The sequence below is a fragment of the Zeus faber genome (assembly GCF_960531495.2).
Source record: "Zeus faber genome assembly, chromosome: 5".
Taxonomy (NCBI): domain Eukaryota; kingdom Metazoa; phylum Chordata; class Actinopteri; order Zeiformes; family Zeidae; genus Zeus; species Zeus faber.
In genome coordinates, this window is record NC_137192.1 from 4,812,694 (window position 1) to 4,838,246 (window position 25,553).

The 25,553-nt window shown below is 47.7% G+C and overlaps 1 protein-coding gene across 1 annotated transcript in view; it reads left to right on the top strand.

The window, feature by feature from the left end:
* Positions 1-25,553, top strand: part of LOC307230148 (copine-9-like) — a gene marked incomplete at its 5' end in the record, with an annotated part of 130,339 nt that overhangs the window by 58,273 nt on the left and 46,513 nt on the right. Inside the window, 2 exons of the mRNA XM_080000374.1 lie at positions 1,880-1,919; positions 3,374-3,450. Coding sequence (XP_079856500.1) covers positions 1,880-1,919; positions 3,374-3,450 — 117 coding nt within the window. The remainder of the gene's footprint in view (positions 1-1,879; positions 1,920-3,373; positions 3,451-25,553) is intronic.

Below are 25,553 nucleotides of genomic sequence, written 5' to 3' on the forward strand. Positions count from 1 at the left end.
AAGAAAGAAAAAAAAGAAAATTAACAAGGGTCGGAAGGGTGGGAAGAACAGGCCAGACATAAAAGAGATTGAGGGGAGAGAATGTAGAAGTAGAGGATAGTAGTAGGAAACCTGAGTAGGCAAAACATAGGTTGATGGAGAAAATGGGGACATGAAGGTATTGGAAGATCCAAAGAGTTTTATAATGCCAAAATGCCTTGTGGAAGGATTACTGGCGATGAAACTGGAGTCGTACTCACACCTGCTCCTTGCTTCCTCTTCCCCGGTCAACACCAGAGTGGGGTTACCAGCTTTATGCTTTTCTCAACAAATTGGGATACATTGCAAACATAATTCCGGGGTGAAAAAAGTGAGATGCTTCACATACAATTTAATATTCTACAGCCTTTTATGGAATTATTGAATTACTCTTCCGTTCTGTAAAAAAAAGATTCTTTCTGTGGGAGGATGACCTTGGGACCAAGCCCTGAACACTACCGCCGGACATAGAAATTGTGCTAAACCGGTGTGTACTGTGTGTGTGTGTGTGTGTGTGTGTGTGTGTGTGTGTAATCTTCAAAACTATCAAGAGGGCTTTCTAAGCTATTTAACTGAGTGGGAATGACCAGCCAGGCCTCTGTAAAAACCCTATTAGCACCTCAAGAAAACTGGGCAGTAGTTAGTCTTGTTAAGGAAGCCAGTCCTCCTTAGAAACAAGCTATATTGAGATGATGCCTATGCCTGATACAGTGAAGATGAAGTAACCCATTTGTGCATTGCTATACCCCTTCATCAATATTTACCTTAACAGAGAGAGGCTTCAGCTCAATTCTCATTGCCCGCTGTTCTCAGAATTTGCAGTATTCAGCTAGGATACCTGAGCTGTTAATTATTGCCTGGGCTGATAATTACTCCTGGGACGACCCTTCGCAAGTCATTTAACTAAGAAAAGCAAAGAAATTAAGCGGGTGGGGGGGAAAAAGGGTGAAACGGCAAGCCTGAAAGATTCCTGACATCCCTTTGACACAGTGGCCGCACCAGAGCCATCCTCTGAAGTGGTCAACTTGATAAAAGGGAAAGGCAGATGCGTTGAAGGGAGGGGATGAGGGGATGTGGAGGAATCTGAGGGCAGGGTGGGATGCCAAGCTAAACAAATACATGATAGGGGGTGGTAGCTCAGGAGGTAGAGCTGGTAGTCTAGTAATCTAAAGGTTGCTGGTTCGATCCCAGGCTCCTCCTGCTAGCATGCTGTAGTTTCCTTGAGCAAGACACTCCTGATGGCTGTGTTTGAACAATTGTAAGTCGCTTTGGATAAAAGCATCTGCAAAATGAAATGTGATAATATCAGAGCATTAACGCTATTCAACACCCACGTTGATATCGTTCTTTGACAAACAAAAACCTTTTTCTCTTGTGGCGGCACTTAAGAGGAACTCCTGGGGGACACAGTGGCCTTGAGGAAGGGTAAAAATAGAAACAAGAAAGATATAGCAACATGTCCCCATAGAAAGGGGGGAGTGAATTTATTTCATGCACTTGAACCCAGAGTTCATATTGCTACGCTGCTTAAGATCCATACATTTCTTTCATTCTGTCTTATTTTTTGTCACTCTTGACTCATTTGTGCCATGACAGCCATCATTTATTTAGCCAACATGATGTTCATGTCATGTATTCCCAGTTATCTATTATTTGTGTGACACCTGTCAAACCAGATATACTGGATTCCGACTGCTCAGAATTTCTCGTAACACCCTTCCCTTTCACACTTGCTATGCTTTTGATGCGTCATTGGGGGCTGTGATGTCGACAACGATGATGATGACGACGATGATGATGTGAATGTGAGAGCGAAGACCTTCAAGGTGTTCTCTTTTGTTCATGTTCTGTGTTCCTGCAGGTACAACGTTGACACCAGAAGCTCCAACCTCTCCAAACATGTAAGCAACCCCATGTGGAATTCATCCTTTATTCATTTTTATTCATTTTTCACAATAATTTTATTCATATACAGCATATATGTGTGTAATATTTGTTCCTATATTTTGGGCTTCTGGCAGCCATAGAGTTTCTTGAATTGAAAAAGTGAATTTACAGCCAGAATCCAGGGGGTTATTAATCACATCAACTTTACATTGTGTTTTTTCAACCCTTCCTCCTAACTTTTCCTCCTTCCCTTTTCCTCAATGCCTTCCATATTGGACAAGCAGAAGGTAGGACTGTTTCCCTCGCAGTCCACTTTCTGTCAAGACCGGCGGAAAGCTGCTTACTTACTCTCAATACCACATTAAACATGCCACCGGGTGACCTTTCGCCTGTTTGAATTCTGAACGACTAATATAGATCCACGTGCATAGACACACTGACCCACAAATAATGAAGCCTCTGGGGCCAGTATTCCCTGCAAAGTCTTGAGATTTGTGTCCCAATCTCACATCACTACCTTTTTTTTTATATTTACTCAGTAGTGACGAGTCTGCTCCTCCACATCCTGTCACAAGGCAAAACCTTGAAAGTATTGACAATCTGCGTTTTGATGGTAAGAGGCAACTGGTGAAAGGCTGAGTGGAAAAAAGGCCAAAGAGAGCAGAAAATGTCAAACAGGATGAAAAAAATACTACACTTGTAAAAATCGACCAAAATAATGCACATGGGATGAGATTATTTTACCAGATCCCTTAAAATAAGAAAAAAAGAAGAATTTTTTTTTATTTTATAGTCTTATTATTAAAAGTCCACAAAACAGTCTCAAGAGCAGGACAGATGTCTTGGAATTTCTTCTTCTTGACGTTTGCTGTGCACTTGAAGTCCGTTATATTACCTGAAGAAATCGATGCCAAAAATAAAGAGCTGATAACATAATTTATTAAAATCGAACCGAATAATTGAATCAACATAAAAGTCAAAACAAAACAAAACAAGATCCATTGTTTGGATCTATGCCATCCTCCTGTGACTTGTGCCTGACTCTTGAGAACATGAAGTTTGGAAACAAAATTTGTGCGCGAGCTAAAACAATATTGGATGAAACTTTTTTGGAGCTCTGTGAGGCACAGCATCAAGGATTCTATTTGTGTAATACAGCGGCATGTGTTTGCAGATTGTACCAAACAGATACTCAAGTTAGAATTTTACCCGCACAATCAAAGTTTCTGTCTGTTTTTTTCCCCGCTGAAATTTTTACTATAACCTTAAGAAGGGAACCATATTAAATCATGTGGTAAACAACCAAATACATGAGATAAGCAGTAAAGATTTTCCCTAAAGTTAATATTCAATAGGGATGTATTGAGGTCGCTCTGTAATATTGTAAAAATGCCAAGCTATAAATCTAGATCTGAGATCTACGCAGTTTTAACTGGTGATTCTTTTCCACTACCACTTCAAATTGCAGGACTTCCTGGGTCAGATGTTCTGCACACTTGGCGAAATTATTGGCTCCACAGGGAGCAGGCTGGAGAGAACACTTTCGTAAGTTTCACAGACACACACGCACGCACACACACACACACACACACGCACGCACACACGCACACATACAAACACAGTCCCATTAATTGGTGAATTTTAACCTTCCACTCCCATTAGTGGTGCTGGTTTTTACAGCGTTTCAAGGGCTATTGATTTATCAGAAAATGATTGGCGTTTTCTTTTTTTTTTTTTATTTGGGTGGCCACTTTCTCATGCACGGCGAACACAGTCATGTAACATTTATATCAGTTCTTAAACAAGCAACCAAAATACAATACAATCGACCATGTGCCATGAAATTTCAATAATGAACATAATGACTCACATTGTCAGTGTTGAGCCCACCATTACTGCAACTGAACAGCAATTTTTACTGGAAGTGTTAAAGGATAGGTTCGCTATTTTTCATCCCAGGCCTTATTAATATGTTAGTTCCCAGAATTTATAACTGTTCATAGCAAAACCTCGTTGAACACTTTTCTGTTGAGAAACCTACCGCTATGCTGCAGCTTCTCAATGTGCTTAAACGCAGTCCAATGGGGCAAATGTCAGAATTTCCAGTCAGTCAGAAAGTGAAGGATTTCTATGTGTGACAATGCTATGGAACAACTATTGTGGAAGTTAATCGTTTTTTACATAAAAGAACATGATCACATAAAGATTAACTTCAACTGACTGGGGGGAAAAAAAGAGTATTCGTCACGACATTATAAAACCATTGGTCTGTTGTGCGGTCTTTCTTTCAAAATCCAAAACATTGCAAGGTAAATTGGGCTTGGATGCAAGTGGGTGCTTTCACCCACCTTTGGTAAATAAATAATTTTAAAAAGATATTGAAGGGCTTCCCTTGCCGACATTGGCATATTTTTCTATATGAGGATTTCCATGATAATTTTTTTGTTGCACGACCATGAGTGTAATTACGGTACTATATAGACCATCAGCCACAAAAATAAAAGCACTGACAGGTGCAGTGAATAACATTGATGCCTCATTCCAATGGCACCTGTCAAGGGTTGGGATAAATCAAGCAGCAAGTGAACAGTCAGTTCTTGAAGTTGATGTGTTGGAAGCTGTTACGACCAGGGCTAGGGGGACTCAAATGCACGACACTGGGACAGCAGACAGACTGAAGTTCGACAAAGGGTGTTTATTTGAAGTCATTGGGTATGGGAAGTTTGGGAGAGACCTGGTCGGGCTGCATCGGGTGGAGGGCAGGATTACCGGACACCGGACAAGAGGGCAGGTAACCAGATGGAACGAGGCAGGAGAGAAACGCGATGGGCATGGAAGAAAGGATCCAGGTTCCGGACAGGAGGACAGGGAGCCAAGCGTGACATTGGCAGGATGGGATCGCCGTGGACTTGGAACAAAGGGTAAGGTTAGAACAATGCACTCAAATCAAAAATAACTCTAATAGGGGGGCCTTGTACTATACTAACTGGGTTAGACAATCTGACGATCTGGCGATGAGTGGATAGAAAGCCGGGGAATAAGTACTGCAGGCTTTATGGGATGATGGACCTCAGGTGTGTGGGACAGAGCAGGTGGGAGGTGTGGCAGAGGGGACAAGGAAGGAGTTCAAGCCTGATGACCTGTCCATGACAAATAACATACAGACCTAGACAGACATAGACAGACATAGACTGCTCCTAGTTTCCGAGGGATCCAGGACTGTTCCTCCAAGCCATACCCCTCCCAATTGATAAGGTACTGGAGACCACGCCCACAGGGATGCATATCCATTTGCCACAGACCGTAAGGGCAGGGTGGTTGTGAATGGCGTGAGGTAGTGGAGGGGCCGGGGTAGGGGGAGACAGGGGGCAGCAGGCGACAGATTTGACCTGGGATACATGAAAGGTGGGGTGGACACGAAGGGAGGGGGGAAACAAAGACGAACAGTACAAGGGTTGACAATGGACTCGACAGCAAAGGGGCCAACATATCAGGGGTGAGCTTGTTGGATTCCACCTTGAGGGGCATGTCCTTTGCCAGGAGCCAGCGATTTTGGCCGGGGACATACCAGGGCGCCGGGGCCTGGCTGCGATTGGCTTGTTGCTGGGAGCGGGTGGAATCCTGGAGAGGGCTGAGAAAGCTTTGTTCCAAGTGTGCTGCCGGTGCAGAATATGGGCCTGGACAGACGGAACAGAGATCTATGTTTCCTGGGATGGCAACAGAGGGCAGGGCATGGCCTCCATCTCCTGATTCGCCCGCTCTGTCTGGCCATTGGTCTGGAGAAGGAAACCGGAGGAGAGACTGGCCTTGGCTTCCAGGGAAGTGCAAAAGGCTCGCCACACCCGAGAGATCAACTGCGGACCCCGGTCAGAGACGATGTCCACGGGGATTCCATGAAGGTGGAACACATGGGCCACCGGTAGGTTGGCGGTCTCCTTTGCTGATGGCAACTTGGGCAGGGCAATGAGGTGGGTGGACTTCCAGGGCATTAGACAGACCAAAGGGCATTACCAGGTTCTCAAAGTGGTCTAGAGGGGTGTTAAAGACAGTCTTCCACTTATCCCCCTTGTGGATGCGAACCGGGTGATATGCATTGCAGAGAAGTGTGTGGCGCCATGGAAGGGAACAAAAGCAGAGTCAAGGGGCAGTGGATATTTATTTTTTACAGTGATTTTGTTAAGGTCACAGAAGTCAATGCATGGGTGGAGTGTCTTGTCCTTCTTTTCCACAAAGAAAAACCCAGTGCCCAATGGCGAAAATTAGGATGGATTATCCCAGCAGTGAGAGAGTCGCGAATAAAAATCTCCATGGCGTCCTGCTCAGGCCGGTACAGGTTATAAAGGTGGATACAGGGGAGAGGGGTGCCAGGCAGCAGATCTATCGCACAATCATAAGGGGCGGTGTGGCGGCAAGGACAGTGCGTGGTGTTAACTAAAATCCTGACCTAGATTGTGGTACTGTTAAGGCACGGAGGACAGGTCTGGGGGTTCGGGTCGGGATGGAGAGACGACTGACGAGGAGTTAGAGGCAGAAACAGAGACAGTGACTGGAGGAACTGAGGTCCTGTCTATGTAGAAGTTATGGGCTTGGAGCCAGGGGTAACCCAGCACCAGGGGGGTTTGGGATGATTCGATGAGGTGGAGCACAATGGACTCAGAGTGTTGACCCGAAAACAACAGTTTTAGGGGAACGGTTTGATGCTCTACTTAGGCCAGGTGCATCTGAGACAGGGTCTTGGCTTCCAAAGGCACGGCAAGGGGAACGAGCACTAAGCCCAACTAGTGCGCCACTTTTCTTTCCAAGAAGCTCTCTTCCGCGCCAGAATCTATGAGAGCTGAGAGGTGTAGTGTCTGGCTTCAACGCGAGAGGGCGGAATTTATCAATGGACATGGGAGAGGTTTCAGAGAGCTTGGCTCGTAAGCACCTCCCATATTTTGCACTAACCGACCTGTTTACCGGACACAGCAGGCATGTGGCCCAGAGACATCCGGTCTGGCCACAGTACAGACAGGACCCGGTCTGCAGGCGGTGGGCCTGCTCCTCTAGAGACAGATGAGCTCACCCGAGTTGCATACGCTTCAGCTCGGAACGGCTCGAGGAACCTCAAGGGTACTCGGGAACTGCCGAAGCCGGTGACCGTGACATCACGGACGAAGCAGGAAGGACTGGCTGGGTCCGCGTGTTCCTCTCGTGCCGGTGCTCCCAGAGCTGGGTGTCCAAACGGGTCGCCAGGGTTATCAGCTGGTCCATATTTGCGTCCTCGTCCCGCAGCGCTAACTCATCCTGCAGGTTTTCATCCAGAGTGTGCTGGAATGCGTCTTGTAGCGCGTTGTTGTTCCAGCTGCTCTCAGCGGCCAGAGTCTGGAATTCCCCAACGGGCCAGGGCACGGTGTGGGGACCCTAGTGGAGGGAGAGCAGCCTCTTCGCAGCTTCTCTTCCGCGGAACGGGTGGTTGAAAATCTTCCACATCTCCTGCTTGAAGGCTTTGAGCGACTCTCGGGACCTTGATGTTCACCACACCGCCAATAGCCAGGCGAGAGCCCCCCCCCCCAGGAAGGCAATGGGGTAGGCGATGCGGGAGCTCTCAGCGGCATTGGTTAGCGGCTGCTGCTGGAATACCAGTGAAATACCAGGAAAGCCTGGCATGCCCCGAAGTCGGCGTCATACAGCGCCAGGAGCCAGGTTGGGAAGCAGTGCAGGAGAGGGCAAAACTGGCGGGGCCTTGAGGCCACTCATGGCCGTCGAGATGTTGTGGAAGCTTTCGGCAAGGCTTGGTCGCGCTGGCTCTGCACTGCATGAAGAAGAGCCTCTGCGTTGGCTGAGCCCATGTTATGGCCAGACCGTGGATTATGTGGTACTGAAAGGCAGGATTATCGGACAGGAGGGCAGGTAACCAGACAGTACGAGGCAGGACAGGAACGACGTGGACATGGAAGGAAGGATGCAGGTTTCCGAACAGGAGGACAGGGAACGGTACGGTACGGTAGGCATGACGAGGCAGGACAGGAATGGCGTGGACTTAAAACAAAGGGTAAGGTTAGAACTATACACTCGAATCAATAATAACTCCAATACACGAAGGGGCAACGAATAATACTAACTGGGTTAAATAAACTGACGATCTGAAGTACTACAGGCTTTATGGGATGATGGACCTCAGGTGTGTGGGACAGAGTAGGTGGGAGGAGTGGCAGAGGGGACCAGGAAGGAGTTCAAGCCTGACAATCTGTCCATGACAAATAATATACAGACGGAGACAGACAGACCCGAGACAGACAAAAACATAGACTGCTGCTAGTGGGGCTAGGAGACTGTGGGCATGACAGAAGCAGGAAAATTGGGCAAGTGTAAGGATCTGAGCGATTTGACAAGGGCTAAATTGTGATGGCTAGACGACTGGGTCAGAGCATCACCAAAACCACAGGTCTTGTTGGGTGTTCCTGGTATGCAGTGGTTAGTACCTAGCAAATGTGGTCCAAAGAAGGACAATCGATGAACCAGCAACAGAGTCATGGGTGCCCAAGGCACATGGAAACACGGTGGGAGCTAAGGCTACCCGGTCTCAAGGTGTTGACTTGGCCTCCAACTGGAGGCCAACAGCTGGAACAATAAGCCCGATCCATGGTAGCTCCACTTCGCAACTTACAGGACTTAAAGGATCTGCTGCTAACGCCTTCAGAGGTCTTGTGGAGTCTTGCCTAGATGGATCAGAGCTGTTTTGGTGACACAATATTGGGCAGGTGGTTTTAATGTTGTGGCTGATCAGTGTATATCTATCACTCACTATCACTGGTTTTTGAGATATACATATATATATATATATATATATATATATATATATAAAGATAGATGGATTAAGATGTGCTGATAATAACCGCTGGTTATATTTTGAACAGGTCAAGGAATTTAGTCCTCTAAACAAAAACACACGCAACAAATGCCCTATTCAAGATCGGGAGGCTGACTGTCGAGCTAAAAGGGTCTCCAGTAAATTTTTCATACCTCTGATTGTGATGCGATGAATAACGCATATCATGTGGGGCTGCTCTTAGAGCTAACCACAGTACAGCGGTACAGCTCATCTATCTGTAAACGTCCACATGACAAGCTGCTTGGCTCCCACTACAAAGTAGATTGCATTTGCGGAAGTGAAAAATAATGTTGTATAACTTTTTAATATGCTGCTTGATGAGCTGTGAAGCTTACTTCTAGGAACAATATAATAAATATTTTTTTTACTCTACTGAGTACCGTGTACCGTTTGTCTGTATTGAGTTTTCACAGTAATCTGTGAAAATTTGGTCTGTGCAGCTAGATAAGAAGGTTGAAAAAAAACATTTGTAACCCATTCACTCATAATTTGCTTCAATAATGTGATATAGGGATTGGTAGCTCAGGCGGTAGAGCTGGTGGTCTAGTGATCTAAAGGTTGCTGGTTTGATCCCAGGCTCTTCCTGCTAGCATGCTGTAGTGTCCTTGAGCAAGACACTTAACCCCTAATTGCTCCTGATGGCTGCGTCCGTCGGTGATTGAACAATTGTAAGTCGCTTTGGATAAAAGCCTCTGCTAAATATAATGTAATGTAATCACACTGACCAATCAGTTGGCCTCTGACAGATTTCACACAACCTGCAAAGCAAGTCCCTACCTCCTCGTAGGGAAACACATTCTGCTGTGTTTCATCCTGGCGGGCTAAAACTGAAGATGAGAATTATGATTCTCCCAAAACGATTGTCTCTAAAATCAACATCGTTCTTAGGAGTGGGGGCAAACACATTTGCTTTCTTTAATTAATTTAAAGTTAAGTTTCTTTGATGAAAACAGGAATGGTCAAAACTCGGCTTCAATTTTCTCAAGGCTATCACACAAAGAACATTTTGAAAGAACCCCTGGACACAGCAAACTAATAGTTTCAAACTGGTTCTTTAAAGGACCAATGATCCATATTTGACCATAGACCACGTCAAGGTACACAAAGACAAACGAATTGAGCATGTCCCAGAGGACATCGTTAATCAGGGCCTGGAAGACCGTTGGGGCATTTGACAGACCGAAAGGCATTACCAGATATTCAAAGTGTCCGAGCGGGGTGTTGAAGGCAGTCTTCCATTAGTCCCCTTTGCTTATGCGGACCAGGTGGTAGGTGTTGCGGAGGTCAAGTTTGGTGAAGTGGGTGGCACCCCAGATGGGAACAAAGACTGAGTCCATCAGAGGCAAGGGATAATTGTTCTGACTGTGATGTCATTGAGACATCTGAAGTCAATGCAGGGTCTTGTTCTTCTTGGCGACAAAGAAGAACCCCGCGCCCAGCAGAGATGTTGAGGGGCGAATGATCCCGGCGGTGAGAGCGTTGCGGATGTAGGTCTCCATGGAATCCTGTTCGGGCCGGGAGAGGTTATACAGACGACTGCAGGGGAGGGGGGCATCTGGCAGGAGGTTGATTGCACAGTCGTAGGGGTGATGAGGTGATAGGGACAGCATGCCCTGCTTGCTGAAAACAGGGGCCAGGTCCAGATATTGAGATGGAACAGAGGACAGGTCAGGGACGTCTGGGACCGCCGGTGGCGCATCCGATGGCGGGGTAGAGGCCGAGCGGAGGCAGTGAGCGTGGCAGTGTGTGCTCCAGGTGCTCACGCTACCCGAGCGCCAGTCCATCTGGGGTTGTGGGTCTGGAGCCAGGGCTACCCCAGAACCAGGGGGTTCTGGGGGTAATGGATGAGGAAGAACCCCAAAGACTCACGGTGAGTCTTAGGGGTTCCATGAGAGCGGAGGAAGAGAGGGAGCAGAGGACGGGAGAGAGGGTTGGAGCTGAAGCGGCCGGAACGTAACCCTACTGAGGAGTCGTCCTCTCCCAGCCGGACCGGGCAGGTGGCTCGGAGGTGTCCCAGATGCCCGCAATACAGACAGGCGCCGGTCTGTATGCGGCGGGCTCGCTCCTCGGGGGAGATCCAGGAGTGACCGAGTTACATGGGCTCAGCATCAGAGTGAGTCGGGGGACTTCAGGGGCGCCGTGAGTAGTGGGTGCTGGAGACCGGGGCGTGGCCGCCCAGGCAGAAGGGACGGGCTGTAGTCTCGCCCCCGCCCCCTCGTGCTGGCGCTCCCGTAGCCGGTTGTCCAGGCCGATCGCGGTATCTACAGGTTGGTCCAGGTCCGTCAGCTCATCCAACCGCGCCGACTCATCCTGCAACTCGTCGTTCAGGGTGTGCTGAAACACGTCCTGCAGGGCTCCGTCGTTCTAGCCACTTTCTGTAGGATCCTCAAGAGGCTTGCAGTTGTGCATAAACCTACTATTGGGCCACCCCTGGTCTAAGTCCGAACGGTCGTTAAACAGTTAGGTCATTAAGTGAGGAGTACCTGTATTAAAAATGTCAATACTGATGCGGAGGTCTTGGGGTTGTTCGACAGGTAGCACACCACTCAGTGCTCCATCGTCACTGATTGCTCAGTGAGAACCATCAAATAACCACTTTATTTCATGTATGGCTGTTCCTTATATGGTTCTTTGAGATATTAAAAGGTTCTTCATTCTTCATTTGGGTTCATTTGTTATTGGATCGTGGGTGATTTGGAAAATAACCAAACCCCTCCACGGTCTGGTGGTGAGTGACAAGTAGCAAATATATACAGTATATCCTCTATATATAGCTTAATTTGGTTACTGATTATATTTTGTAGTCTTGAAGACACATCGAATCAATATTGTTGTTATATCTCCTCGCCGCTGAATTTTGCCGTGATTTGTTGACCAAACCCAGCTTCCTCATTGTATGTGAGAAAATCAACGACCTAAAGGAAGAGGGTGGGGAAATTAAACATGACATGGACACCAATATTTAATTGCCGGCTATCTATGAATTAGCTCCAAAGTAGAGGGAAACCCCTTTTGCCCTGTGTTAAAGTCTGCGGCCAAAAATCTGAGGCTTCATTGCCCTTGGTCCACATTGCCATCTTCCACTGAGGGGAGGGTGAGTCGGTCAATTGTCGTTTGACGTATTGTCATTAACTCTGAGGGGATGGATCTGTCATAGCCTTTCAAAGATGCTCTGGCGGGATTAGAACTTGATTGAAACAGGTTTTTCAAGTTTAGAACACCCACACACACCAATAAGCAAAGTCCCCCCCCACCAAGAAAAAAAGCTATCGATCCTCGCTTGACGACAGATGGGTTCCTATGGCAACTGGAATACTCTCCCAGTTGAACGTAGCGGCGGGGGTCTCTTCTCCCTTGCCCCCATCTCGCTTTTGCATCCCTTTTCCTCTGTTTCCTGCCTCGGAAGACATTAGGGCCACGGGCGACATCTGTCTTCAGAACACGGACAGGTGGGCGGTGGATTGGGGCAAGGGAGACCCCCATGGCATTTAGCGAATGCAGAAGGTGGGGAGACCCGTCCTTGGCATCATAAATCACAACACATGGACGGGTTAGGGTTAGGGTTAATACAGCAATCCACCCCACCCCCAAACAAGAGCTCAATTGAATGGTATTCAACGGTGGTGGAAGGAGGAAGGGCCGCCATTGAGGTGGACCCCGGATGTTGCCAAAGATGACAGGGGAGGGCTGGGCTCTTCTTCTCATTCACCTCAGACACCAGAATAGGGAGCGTGTGTTTCTCTCTCTCCTCCTCTCTCTCTCTCTCTCTCTCTCTCTCTCTCTCCCTCTCTCGCTCTCTCTGTTGAGCGCTTTCTTCTGCTCTGACTCATGATTTAGAAATTCAAATGGGTTTGAATATGGAGAGGGGAAGGCCAAGGCCTTTCCCTGTGGCAAGTATTTACATTGTGCTAAATCTGAAGGCTCTGAATGCACCCCCCCCACCCCCCACCCCCTGTCTCTCTGCCTCTCTCTGATGGGTTGACAGTGAATGGATGGTTCCCCAGAGTTGTGATTGATGTACTTTTCTGCCTCCAGAGCCATGGGGGGTGTTGGGCAGGTGGCGGAGCCCGAGTGTGGGGTGTTTTCATGATATAAATCACCATTGACGCAAGGCCTCTCACTGGATTCCAACTCCCCGCCTTCAAACGTAGTTTGCGTCAAAATGTTCCAACAGAATATTCTTCATTCACACACACACCAGCGCGTACAGATTGTATGAACTTATTTTAGTTTAATAAGGGCTCTGCCTCTCCTCTGTAAATCTATGTTATTGGCAGCACGGCTGATAAAATATTAAAAGGCCGTATGTGATATGTGGAGGGATGCTTGATGTTCCTCCGCGGACGCCGCCATCCAGCACACCACTGATAGTGCGGACTGGCACGGGATTAGGCTTTGATCAAAGCCCTATCGCCCTCGCCAGTTAGCAGACCCCCGCATTGATCTGCCACGTCGCCATTCCCACACCCTTTCCAACGACGACCCACCCCAGGCCTTTTGACGTACTCCCTCCATTGCTGTGATTTAAACTTGATGTGCAGTGGTGGGGGTCCAAACACCAAAGCTCTCAATCCGACAGCCGGAGAAAGTACTGTATCTTCAAAGCGTCAAAGATGTTTTCCTGACTTTTTTGTTGTTTTGTTGTGAAGCAAGGTTTGTGCATTTCGTTTGAGCCTCCACCCAAATTGTAGTTATTTTTGAGGTGTTTCGGTTTCCTCTGGTGTCGGCTTTGCCCCCCCCCCGCCAAAAAAAAATTAAAGCGACTTAATTTGTGCCTTGGAGGAGGGAACCCCTTCAAACAGAGTGTGCTGGGAGATGGTTGTCACGGTTTTGCCCTCTACTCGGTGTGAGCCGGGGTGAAGATATTTTTTCTTGCTGACCAGGTTGAGCCCCCTTCCTCGCTAGAGTCCACTTATCGTGAAGCTTTTGCTTGGCTAGAGAGCCAGAGAAGCCAGAGACCGGGGTACATTTGCCCACTATGGGAAACGAGTGTGATGTTCTACGATGGAATAAATTGATGTGAGCTCCGTTACAATGGCTATTTTTGAATGACCTATTTTCTTTCTCTGTTTTTCTTTCTGCCTTTTCTCTCTCTCTTTGTCTCTCTCCTGATCTTCACCCGGCTACATTTAATGACTGTGCCGTGCGTTCCCCACTCGGACCCACTCATTTATATGATGCACCTGTTGGTTAGCTCTATGAGTATGAAACAATAAGAGAAAATGAGAGCGTTGATGAGAAAAATAAGATGTATGAAAAAGAATAAACAACTGTAAGAATACATACAAATAAGTAAATAAATATGGGGTCTTGGTTGTTTCGAGGCCTGTATTGAGGGGTTGCCTGGCTGCTAGGCTGCTGGATGGTCCTCGTGCCGGAGAGTCCCTGTTTAGGTGTCATTGTGGCAGTTTCTCCTACCACTCGCTACCCAAGTGGCATGTTCAGGGACCTGTGGCACAGAGACACAAAATACAGGGGTTGTAAACATCCGTTTATTGTCGAGAGTGGGCCAGCTGGAATTAGCCCTGGAGCATATAGCATGTGTCATGACACAGGCTCCAATCCTGAGTGTGTGTGGGGATGAGGGTTTTACCTGCTGCTAGTTAGACCAACCAATAAGCAATAGGTATGCAGCCACTCTAATCTCAGTTACCTAGATCCAGGTCAGGTGTGGCTGCTCAAAACACACCATCCCCACACCACACTTACATTTGGCCAGTTTGGCTATGCCAAACAAAAAATGAATCAGAACATGGACCTGCTTTGTATTTTTTTGTGTACCTGGGGCCGAAAATAAAAAAACAGCGGAGAACAAAACACACCTAGCCCCCGACACCATTCCTGGAGCAACCTAAAAAGCCCTGCTAGCCTAGCATACTGCAATAAAAGGTGCTCCACACCTCTCCATCCTGGCAGAACAGACAGCCCTCCCCTCCACCTGGATCAAGGTGCGCCACATGCCTGTTGGTAGCTATTATCCTGTCCACTGGAGATCACCCATCCTTTTATCGATTAGTGGTTTGTACGTGGAATGCCAGCTGCCCCTGGGGGAAGAGTCTGGGCCAAGGGTTGGCCCACCTGGAAGCCCTCACCCTTCTTGGAGAGTGCAGGTGTAGCACCTTGGTGTAGGTGTGGTAGGCTGCCCATTGTCTCAAAGTGGCCCCGCTGTGGAGTTGTGAAGGACAGTAGTTGCCCCCTCTCCTCTGTCCACTTCTCCACAGCAGGCGAGACAAACAGAGAAGGGAACACATACTCATACTCATCACCCCAGTAGTCAGATATGGTACGGTCCTCAACCACCGCTCTCAGTGGTCCAGTCAGGGACACCTGCACCTTCTCCACCAGTTTCTGCAGCACCCTCACAGAGGGGATCCCCGTTAGCTCTCCCAGCCTCACTGTTGGTGTTCTTAGGAGGTGGCCCAGTTTGACCATCCTGGCCTCCATCAGTCTGGTCCTCAGGTTTGGGGACAACAGGCTCTGGGCTCGTAAGTTGGCGTTGAAGAACAGGGGCTCCTCCAAGATCCGTGTTCCTGGTGTAGAGCTTGGCCTCGCGCTGGGCCTTCAACACATGCCAGGACTGGAACACAGATTGGTAAAACGGTGTCAAGCATGTATTGTCCAATTCTTGCTGCTGGAGGAGGCACATGTGTTTGTTGTAGCCCAGCTCAGTCCTGGGGTGAAAAGGAGCCTTTGTGCCGGCTGGAGCCTGAACGCCCTCGATGTCTATCAGGCCCTGTCCTCCCTCCTGCACAGGAGGGTACGGTACAGGAGCCCATAGCCATTGCTGCCCTGACCAGAAGAAGCGGACGATGGTGTTCTGGATCCACTCTATCAGGCCCTTTTGGTGGCGTTAGGACCCTCAGCCTGTGCCACAGGGTCGAGGCTACCAGGTTGTTGGCCACCAGAACTCTCCCCCTGTGGGACAGCTGGCAGCCTGAAACTGCTCTGAGCCTAGATGCACCCCTAGCACTTTCATCCCTGCCGCTCCCCACCTGAGACCACCTGGCAGACTGGGAGCTGCCCCTCCCTCCATTACCCCACAAGCAGGGCCCCACTCTTCTCCCAATTTATCTTTGCACACGAGGCCCCCTGATAGATTTTAAGGCAGTCTACTAGTGAGGTAACATCTCCCTGGCTCTGGATGAAGACGTTGATGTCGTTGGTGTAGGCTGAGACTGTGATGGCCTGGCTCTATGCAAGTCCCGGTGGGCAAGATCCCCGTTAGTCTGTCCCTTATCCTGCACAGTTGGGGTTCTATAGTCAGGGAGTAGAGCTGGCCTACAGGTATGGGACTGCTCAGACCCCCCCACCTTGACAAGACACGATGTCGCACTGTACAGAAGGCCAACCAGTGGAATAAAACCTTTACCAAAACCAAAACCCCTCAGTACAGAAAATAAATAACAGTGATCGACCCGATCTAAAGCCTTCTCTTGATCCCAAGAAAGCACACCCAGAGTGACATATCATTTACTTCTGTCGGAAATGGCCCTCATGAGAAATTAATTGTCTGGCAGGACGTCCAGGAGGTCTCTCCAGGAGGAACCTCCCTGTCTCCCCCCGGCGCGAGCGGCACCCCCAATGGAGTGGGGGTTGCCCCCCCCCACAGCTGAAGCCGGGGTGACCCCCACGCACGGAGCAGTGGGGAAGGTGCATGTCTGGTCGGTGCAGGGGGAGCATCCCAGACCCGCTCCGAGCCTCAGCAGCTGCAGCTCTCGCTCCAGCGCATCATTGGGGATGAACGGGGGGACTCCAGAGACCACTACCCTGGCGGCACTTGCACAAACAGGTGTCCACCGTCATGGCGCTCTCTACCAGTTGGGCCACAAAGCGCTCCTGCTTCACAAAAACCACCTCCGCCCCACTCATTCTAGCGGCAAAAGACAGGTTCTGGAGCCCGGGCCTCCCAGGCCACAGCCTCCAGGACCCGCTCCACACTCGGGGAACGGGGTCCGACTGGAGCTGCGCTCCGTGCCGCAGGATCAGAAACCGGCATCGGGCTGAACTCCATGACGGCAAAACCCGGCACAAACAGATAACAAAACTAAACAATGAACTAAAACTAAACAATAAACGAAGACAAAAGTTATACTCAAACACACACAAACTAAAACACTATGAATAAACAACATAAAAGAGAGAGAAAAACAGTAAACAGCTGAAAGGTTGCAGAACAAACAAATCACCATGCTCTCACGTACACATGACGGACTCCTCAGAGAGAGAGAGAGAGAGAGAGAGAGATAAATTAGAGGAGCTGGGGGGGGTAGGCTGTCGAGGAGGTGCTTTATTGAGATGTATGAGAAGAAATTGCATTGCAGGTTGAGAAGTTGAACTCCACATGCAGACTAACTCTGTCCGATATGCAATTGCATACACATACTCTGTGTTGTATGCCAAGCATGCTGACAGTGTCGGTTAAAAAATAATAATAATAAAAAAAGAGATGTACAGTATGAGATGGAAGGGGCTGAGCTAAATAACCTGCGCAGGAAGGTGAAGGTGGTTTTATTTCTCCCGACGGCGTTCATAAACTCAATTGCTTGTCGAGACCCCCCCCGACACTGTTCAGTGCTTCACTCCACTACAGTAGAAATGTGCTTGATGAGTTGATTTATAATTTTTCATACTCTCTACAGGTTGGTAGGCTCATTAGCTGTAGCAGAGTCCACAAACCCACACCCACCCACCCACACACACACACACATACACACACACACACAAACACACACACACACAAACACACACACACACACACACACACACACACACACACACACACACACACACACACACACACACACACACACACACACACACACACACACACACACACCTGCCTCTCCAGTGCTGCGAAACATCAAGCCTATCCTCTTGAAATTCATGTAATTAGGTTCCACACCTCGGCACCTCTTAAACCGTGATAAGATTAAAAATCAGATGAAAAAGGCTGAGGCTGGCATGCGCACACTCGTACACACACATGCAGACATACACACACACACACACACACACACACACACACACACACATACACACACAAACACACGCACACCCTCTTCCCACTTCTTCTACGTTCACAGCCACTTCAAAGCTGAAATTAATGTCCCCACTGGTTTATTAATATAACCACTCTTCATCAAAAAGATTGAGGCCGTGATAGGAAAAATCTAGGCTCAATCTCAAGCGATGCCCGAGCCAAATGACGTGATTTTAGCGATTGTCATCAATGCATAAATGAGAAAGAATGTGTAGCAAACAGATGAGGTAACAGGCTTGGTTGTCAAGCAATTTGTTGTGAAATCACAGATTTAATTTGTTGTAATTTGTTTAATTTGTTTTTTTTTTCCCATTTTTTAAACATCCAGGTTTGCCCTTGTGCTCGCTCAAAGACTTTGTTCACACGTATATGGATATAAATGTATTTCTTACCACCTCCGTTTAAAAGATTATCTCCGTCTACAGACTCGATACTTGAAAACGTTGCCTCGTGAATTTGTGTTTCCTATTTTTTTAAATCTTTTTAATTCATATAACCACTCTTATCACGGTCAGATTCAAGCAGATCAGTTTGGCCTGTCACTTTTCGGCTTCACTCATGTCTTGTTCTTCTTCCAGGCTTCTCACTGCAAAGAGTAGACTGCAAACACGTTATTTTGTTTGCTTGTTTTTTGTTAGACACTCTGACTTGCATAAACATCGGACATAATTTTCACTATGGGGCATTTGATCTTTGTCTAAATACGTAGATAATTAGCGGGAGATGCTACCAGTGCCCCACCTGCTGCGCTGCCCTGTCGCACCCGTGCTGAATTTTTTTTTAAAAGGGGGCCCAGCGACGGGCCCCCTGGCACGCCTGGCATCAGTGTCAGCAGGGTTCCTGAGATCAGGCGTCAGGAGGCGCTGCTTTGGGCCAGCTCTATTTATAGCACCATTTACCCTGCAGGTTATCAGCATAATTTATTTAGGTTTCCCAGGCAGACACTCTTTCCGTCTGACTCTTGATGCATTCTGCTCCTTAAACAGAAAGCAGCTTCAGGTGGGGGGCACTCCAGCACCACCCCTAGCCGGTCTCCGAACCGGGGGAGCAGCTCCGCTCCCACTACCGGCGTGTGCCGGTAAATACTCCATGCGGTTTCTACTGTAGTATTGGGTCATTCACAAACAATCTGATTCTTTTGAACAGCTTAAAATACTTTTCTTCTCCAAGTTTTACAGTTTTATGTTGCTGTTTTTTAAATTTGTATCTGTATCTGTATCCTCTACTGTTTTGTTCCCAATCACACTGGAACCATGACACGGCCCTTTTCCGACGTGTTCGTGGCATTGAACATGACACACCAGAAAAAAAAGGCATTTTTCCTGGCAATGGGAGAGGTGTCAATTGCCTATTATTTGCTGATTTACCCAGTTTAAAAAAACCGGGGTAAACCCGCTTATTTCGGTGTGTTACCATTATCAAGCCAAAATTTGCGGGTTGACCCGAATTTTTTTAATTTTTATTCCATGCTGCCGGTGCGCACATGCGCACGGATACTCCATGCGGCCGGTCCTTAGGTGGCGGGGAGCGGAGACCGGCGGGGAGAGGGTGGTCTCCACGGTGCCAACCCCCACACTCACAACATTTCATGGTCCCAATTGCGGAAAAAAGTCAATATCTTCTGATATTGATTTTGGATTCTAAATGAGATATGAAATTATGGAATTATATACAGACATTCCTGTCTATTTATGCGCCAGCGTCCTGAATTTCAACGCATGTCGCATCGCATAGGTAAAGGGGCCAAAATTATCGGGTCGACCCAGGTGTCCTACTCACATCAGAGCCGATCGGGGGTGGAGCAGATTAAAACCTGGGTCTATTGCCGGGTCATTTGACCCAGGATTGGGACACAGGTTTTTCCTTTCCTACTGGTGACAAGTGCCAGATGTTAGCAGGTGTTACCAGATTTTTTGTGCAGCGGGAAAGGGGTATATGACTGAAGGTAATCTACTGTAGCCAACATTAATGCTGTGGATGTACTGTGGCGACTCCAAAATGTCTTTGAAATTAAATGTGATGTGATTACTGTTGGCCAAAACATGTTCAAAAAATACATTGGGACACGTATGAGTATGATGCGAGTTTCCAAGTTTTTCAAAAGTGGGGTTTCACTTTTTTTTAAGGCTCATATGTTTGCCCCATTGGACTGCATTTAAACACAGTGAGAGGATGCAGTAGAGTGGTGGGTTTGTCAATTATAAAGTGTTCAGCGGGGTTATGCTGTTATTTGATATAAATGATTGGAACCAACATTTTAATAAGGCCTGCGTAGAAAACTATCCAACCTATCCTTAAAGGCCTCACATACTAGAAGCACCCTACAACGTAGACTTAAAAGGCACTCTTGCTACAATTCAGCCAGTTCCCAGATCTGATTTTAAATCTCGGTGAATCCCAGTGTAACTGCTTTCTGCTCTTTATGATTGAAATTAATTCTATTGAGGAATGGATGAATCCACAGACAATCCATTCGATAGAAAGACAATATATTTCCATTACAAAAGGGAAGACTGATAAATCGTAACCTTGCAGCTCATGTTACACGACAACTGTGTCTTCTGCTGAAGAAGGAAATCCACTCTGCCGTGCTCTTTCTGAACCAACTTAATATGATTCCTTTGTATGATGTGGAAGATGGCAGGCTTGAGATGAGATGGCTACGTATTTTGTTATGAGTGAATATTCAGTAAAAGGACTCCAGAAATGATTTTGCCTGTGGGATGTTGAGGTCGATAGTAAAGGTGTGGGTGTATATTGGTGCATAGCAGGTAGTGGGCATACGAGTGTGTTCTGATGGTGGGCTCTGAGGTGTGAATGTCTAAACTGGTACGGGCATGCCCTCTGTTGTGTGTTTTGCACTGTGTGTGTGTTATTTTTCAAAGGGATGAATCGCTAAAAAAAAAGGTCGGAAAGGCGGCGGATGATGATTTTGGAGAAGAACGATACATTGGTTTTTTTTGCTCTGCTCAACGAGGAATGTCTCTTCCCTCTGTATCTCCCTTTTTATCTCTCACGACTAAACAAAAGATGCAACAGAAGGTTGAGATCTCCTGATTATAAGGTACTTTGCTGATCACACAGATGTAAGTGCTTCATTTTTTATCTCCGCTTGGCAGAGGTCTGTTGGTAGCAGGAAAACAAAGTCTCTCTCTTCAGTGATTCTGACTAAGAGCATATGCTTACGCGCCAGATATAGTTTGTCATCATCTGAAACAGATGGCCATTGTTATTATTCACTCAAAATGGACATATTTGTAGCCAGGCGAAATGTAGAGCATTTCGCCCTCCTCCATCAAATAAGATATCTCACATTTTTCACAGCTCTTTCTCTAAAGGGTAATTACACAGCTGTCTCTCCTCAATGAGTAGACAAGTCTCTCAGAAAAAAAATGGGCTTACACCGTTCTGTACTTGTGGCAAGTCCGGTTGTAGCCTAAACAAGTAAGCGACCATGAGCCTTTTGTATTTTTCATTGTCTGAAGTATACGCCATTTTGATGTATATTTAGACTCTTTTTTTTCCCTCACTGCCAGTGCTTTGTGCAGAGCTCCCAATCTAATCTAGGTGAAGGGTGAAATGTTGCGTTGGAGTGATTCCATCGATGACGGCCTCAAAAAACAGGTCTAGCCTGGTCAACTGGTATTGGTCAATTGGTTATTGTTTGAATTACGGATCGACTGGCCAAACCGTCACCATCCGTAGGCACTGATTTCTGGCTGATCATTCAGGTGTATTTTTATGCACCAATTTGTGCCTTTTCTGCATCAATTTATGGTGGGAATGTCTTTATTTATGTAAAGGAAAACACAAAATTCAGGCACCAGGTTAAATATAATGGAACATAATGCAGTTAGGCTCTCAGGAATTGTGTATTGCTTTAACATATTTATTCTCCTGTAGATCAACTTTTTTCATTTAATATTATCCAGTCCACACAAATATATGCATGATTTACTCATCTGTCCACTTTTGTTTGGGGAAGGAACCCCTTTAAATGTGCAGGTGGCACCTATTCACGTCAATGATAAATGTATTCATTTTTATTCATTTATGAACCCCTGGACTTTAATAGCTCATATCTGTTACAGCAAGACTTTTGCTCATGTTGAAAACCTTCTGCACATTCATAACATATCACACATATCTGTGGTTTGGGATGATTTTAAGGAATCATGTACATTTCAACTATGTTATTGAAGCTGAATGGAAACAATAATATGCCTACAACACATTACGGCCATAACCCATAAAAACATTGATCAAATCAGAGAATGAGACCTTCTTTAATCTTCTAAATAATTCTGGAAAACACATTAATCATAATCATGATTTAGGAGTAAAAAAATAACAGGTGCTGAAGAAAAAAGACCCGCCCCTGTCGGGGACAATGTTGCATCTATGAATAATGTTATAGCGTTTTTTCAAAATAAAAGCCCTCTGCTTCTTCATGTTTTTATTGGGGAGAACAATGCACATGTTCTAAATATTGAGCACCCTCCTCCCACATCCACTGTGTGTATATGTGTGTACGTGGGGGGGGGGGGGGGGGGGGTGCTCCTGGAAACAGGGTTTTTCACGTTTGCATGCAGCTAAAAGCCTGGATCTAAAAGCATTCTCTCAGTTATTCCCTCTTGCAGCCCATGCCGGGTGGGGAGTGTGTGTGTGTGTGTGTGCGTGTGTGTGTGTGTGTGTGTGTGTGTGTGTGTGTGTGTGTGTGTGTGTGTGTGTGGGGGGGGGTGGTGCAGTCCGAATTGGAGACCTACATCTCGGTGTGCGGGCGCACAACCTACCCGAACGCTCGCTCGGTTCTGATGCGGAAAGCAGAAACGCCCCCAGGAAAAGCAACAGCAAAAAGACAGATAAACTAAAACATTAAATGTTTTATGAATTAAAAAGATTTAAAAAAATAGGAAACACAAATTCACGAGGCACCTAATGGTCTAAACTGCCAATGGATATTTGATTTGTCTTACTGCGATGCGTCTTTATACATATTGGACATACTACTATAAGCAAATCTTCAACACTAAGACTACATACCACTGAAGAATGACCAAACAAAAATATAGATTGATGCAAATAATCATTTCAAGTCATTCCGGAAGGTGGATGTTATCAAGGAAATACATTTCAAATGAGCATACCCAGGTTGCATGTGATCAAGCATTGAGCTCATCAGAGTTAAACTGGGAAGCCATGGTCAAGCCCCGAAAAAGCTGTAGCGCACCTTGTGTCGTCCTTCTGCACCTCCGTCCGACCCCCCCTTTCTCCATCTCACAGCACCTGGAGAAGGAGGTCAGGATTCCCCTTGAGACCCCTGACACTTTGTCTATGTCCAATGCACCAATACGTCGGAGGATTGGATTGGATTTAATGGCGACGCGTCTAAATGCCAAAAAAAACTCTAAGCCAAACTGGTATGATCGTCTTGGAGCGAATCTGCAAATACTCTAAATTAGAGCGGGCTTGCTGGTTTGTGACATTAATTAATTAATGCCCCCCCCCCAATTTTTTTTTTTTTTAATATATGTTAATTCTTTTATAAATAAAATATATATATATATTTTTTTTCCATCTAGCTCCCCAGGAGGCGCTGCTAGCTAGCTCCTTGAGATTGTCCCAGTCATTCATGAGCATGTCCCAACATTTTATTTTATTTCAAAGCCCATTCTCCTTATCCCACTGCATACCTCCTTCTCGGTCATCTCAGCCATTTATTATTAACAGCTTCCTAATAGCTGCTCCATAGCGGGCTGTGGGAGTCTACCCACAGGTTTAGGGAGGGAGTTTTTCTGGCAGTGAGGCGCCACATGGCGTAAGTCTTTATTAATAAATCAATAGAAAAAGCTCGCTGGCTAAAACGAAAACATCAAATAAGCACATTAATCACTCTAGGTTTCTCCTAGATTGCAGTCTGGTCAGCAGGCTTTCCGCATCCTTCACAACGCAATCCCCACTGCAAGACAAAACAACAGATAAGAAAGCTCTCCCGACCTGGTCCAACCAATCAGCACTAATGAGGCTGATTAGGTTGACCCTGTGTTACGACCGGAGCTAGGAGGGACCCAAACGCAGACGAAGGATGGTATTAGACCACTCGGTGGAGATGGCCGGGGGGACCCGGTCAGGTAGGGATGGAGCAGGGCTGGGCAGGGACAATGATGACCAGGAAGGGGGGGTCCAGGATCCGGGTGGAGAGACTGGGAACCGGGCTGGATGGAGAGGGATGGACAGACTGGGTTGATCAGAGGAGACAAGCAGGTAAGAGGAAGCCGAAACAACGAGACATAAGCTAGGGACTTGGAACAGGAGTTAGGAGCTAGGAACTAGGAGCTAGGAGCTAGAAGTTAGGCCAGTAGTGGTACAACTTGGTAAGCTAGTACACAGTCTGGCAATGAGTGACTGGGGAGATGTAGAATAAATAGTGTGTGAGTGATGAAGGTAATTGATCCCAGGTGTGTGAAATTGGCTCAAGAAGGGAGCTGCAGATGGGGCAAGAGTGGCCTCTAGTGGCGTGGGAGGCTGTGGGCCTCACAGTACCCCCCCCTCTATGGACTCCACTTGGCGGACATCTGGAACCGGAAGGGCGAGTGTGATTGAAATCCCGGATGAGGGAGGCATCCAGGATCTGTCTCCAGGGGACCCTGGAGCGTTCCTCTGGACCGTACCCCTCCCAGTCCATGAGGTACTGAAGACCCCTCCCCCAGCGCCGCACGTCCAGCCTGCGCTGCACTGTGTAGGCAGAGTGATCGTCAATGGTGCGGAGGGGGTGGTGGAGCCTTGGCGGGGAGGGAGAGAGGGCTGGAAACCACTAGCTTAAGCAGGGAGACATGAAAGGTGGTGTGTACGCGGAGGGAGGGAGGGAGGCGGAGGCGTACGACACAGGGGTTGATGATGGACACAATGGGGAAGGGACCAACATACCAGGGAGCGAGTTCGGGAGTCCACCTTGAAGGGCAAGTCCTTCGTGGAGAGCCATACCATCTGTCTGGGGACATATGTGGGTGCGGACGCACGGTGCCCTACTCCTGGCGAAGGCCTGGAGTTGGGCAGAGCAGGCCCTCATCCACGTCCTCTGGCAGCGACGGATGTGGGCCTGGACGGAGGGTAAGGCGATCTCAGCCTTCTGGGCAGGGAACAGCGGGGGTTGGTAGCATAGGTGTTGTGGCACGGCTATGTGGGACCAAGGACGAGTCGGGATGGGTAACGGCAGAGAAGGCCGGAGCGGGGTCGGGTGGAGGTCTTGGACCGGGTGCAGGTGGGACAGGCAGAGACGAAGGACCGGGTGTCAAGGAGCAGTGTTGTCCACCAGAAGCGCTGGCGGACGACGGCCAGGGTGCGGGTGATCCCAGGATGGCAGCTGAGGCGGGAGGCATGGGCCCACTGCAGAACCTGGGAGCGTGCGGAGTCAGGGACGGCCAGGCGGTTAGGGGGTCCGGTACCTGGGTTGGGCTGGTGTTCCTGTGCTCGGGTGACAAGGGACTCGATTTCCCAGGTGAGCATGGCGGCAAGGCAAGGGGGTGGAAGGATGGGTTCTGGATCCCTTGCATTCTCCTCTGGCGTGAACATGCGGGACAGGGCGTCAGGCTTGGTTTTCTTGGAGCCTGGCGGTAGGATAGAGAGAAGTAAAACCGGCCGAAGATCAACGCCCACCTGGCCTGCCGGGAGTAGAGCCGCTTCGCCATCCGGATATAGGCCAGGTTCTTATGATCGGACCAGACAACAAAGGGGTGA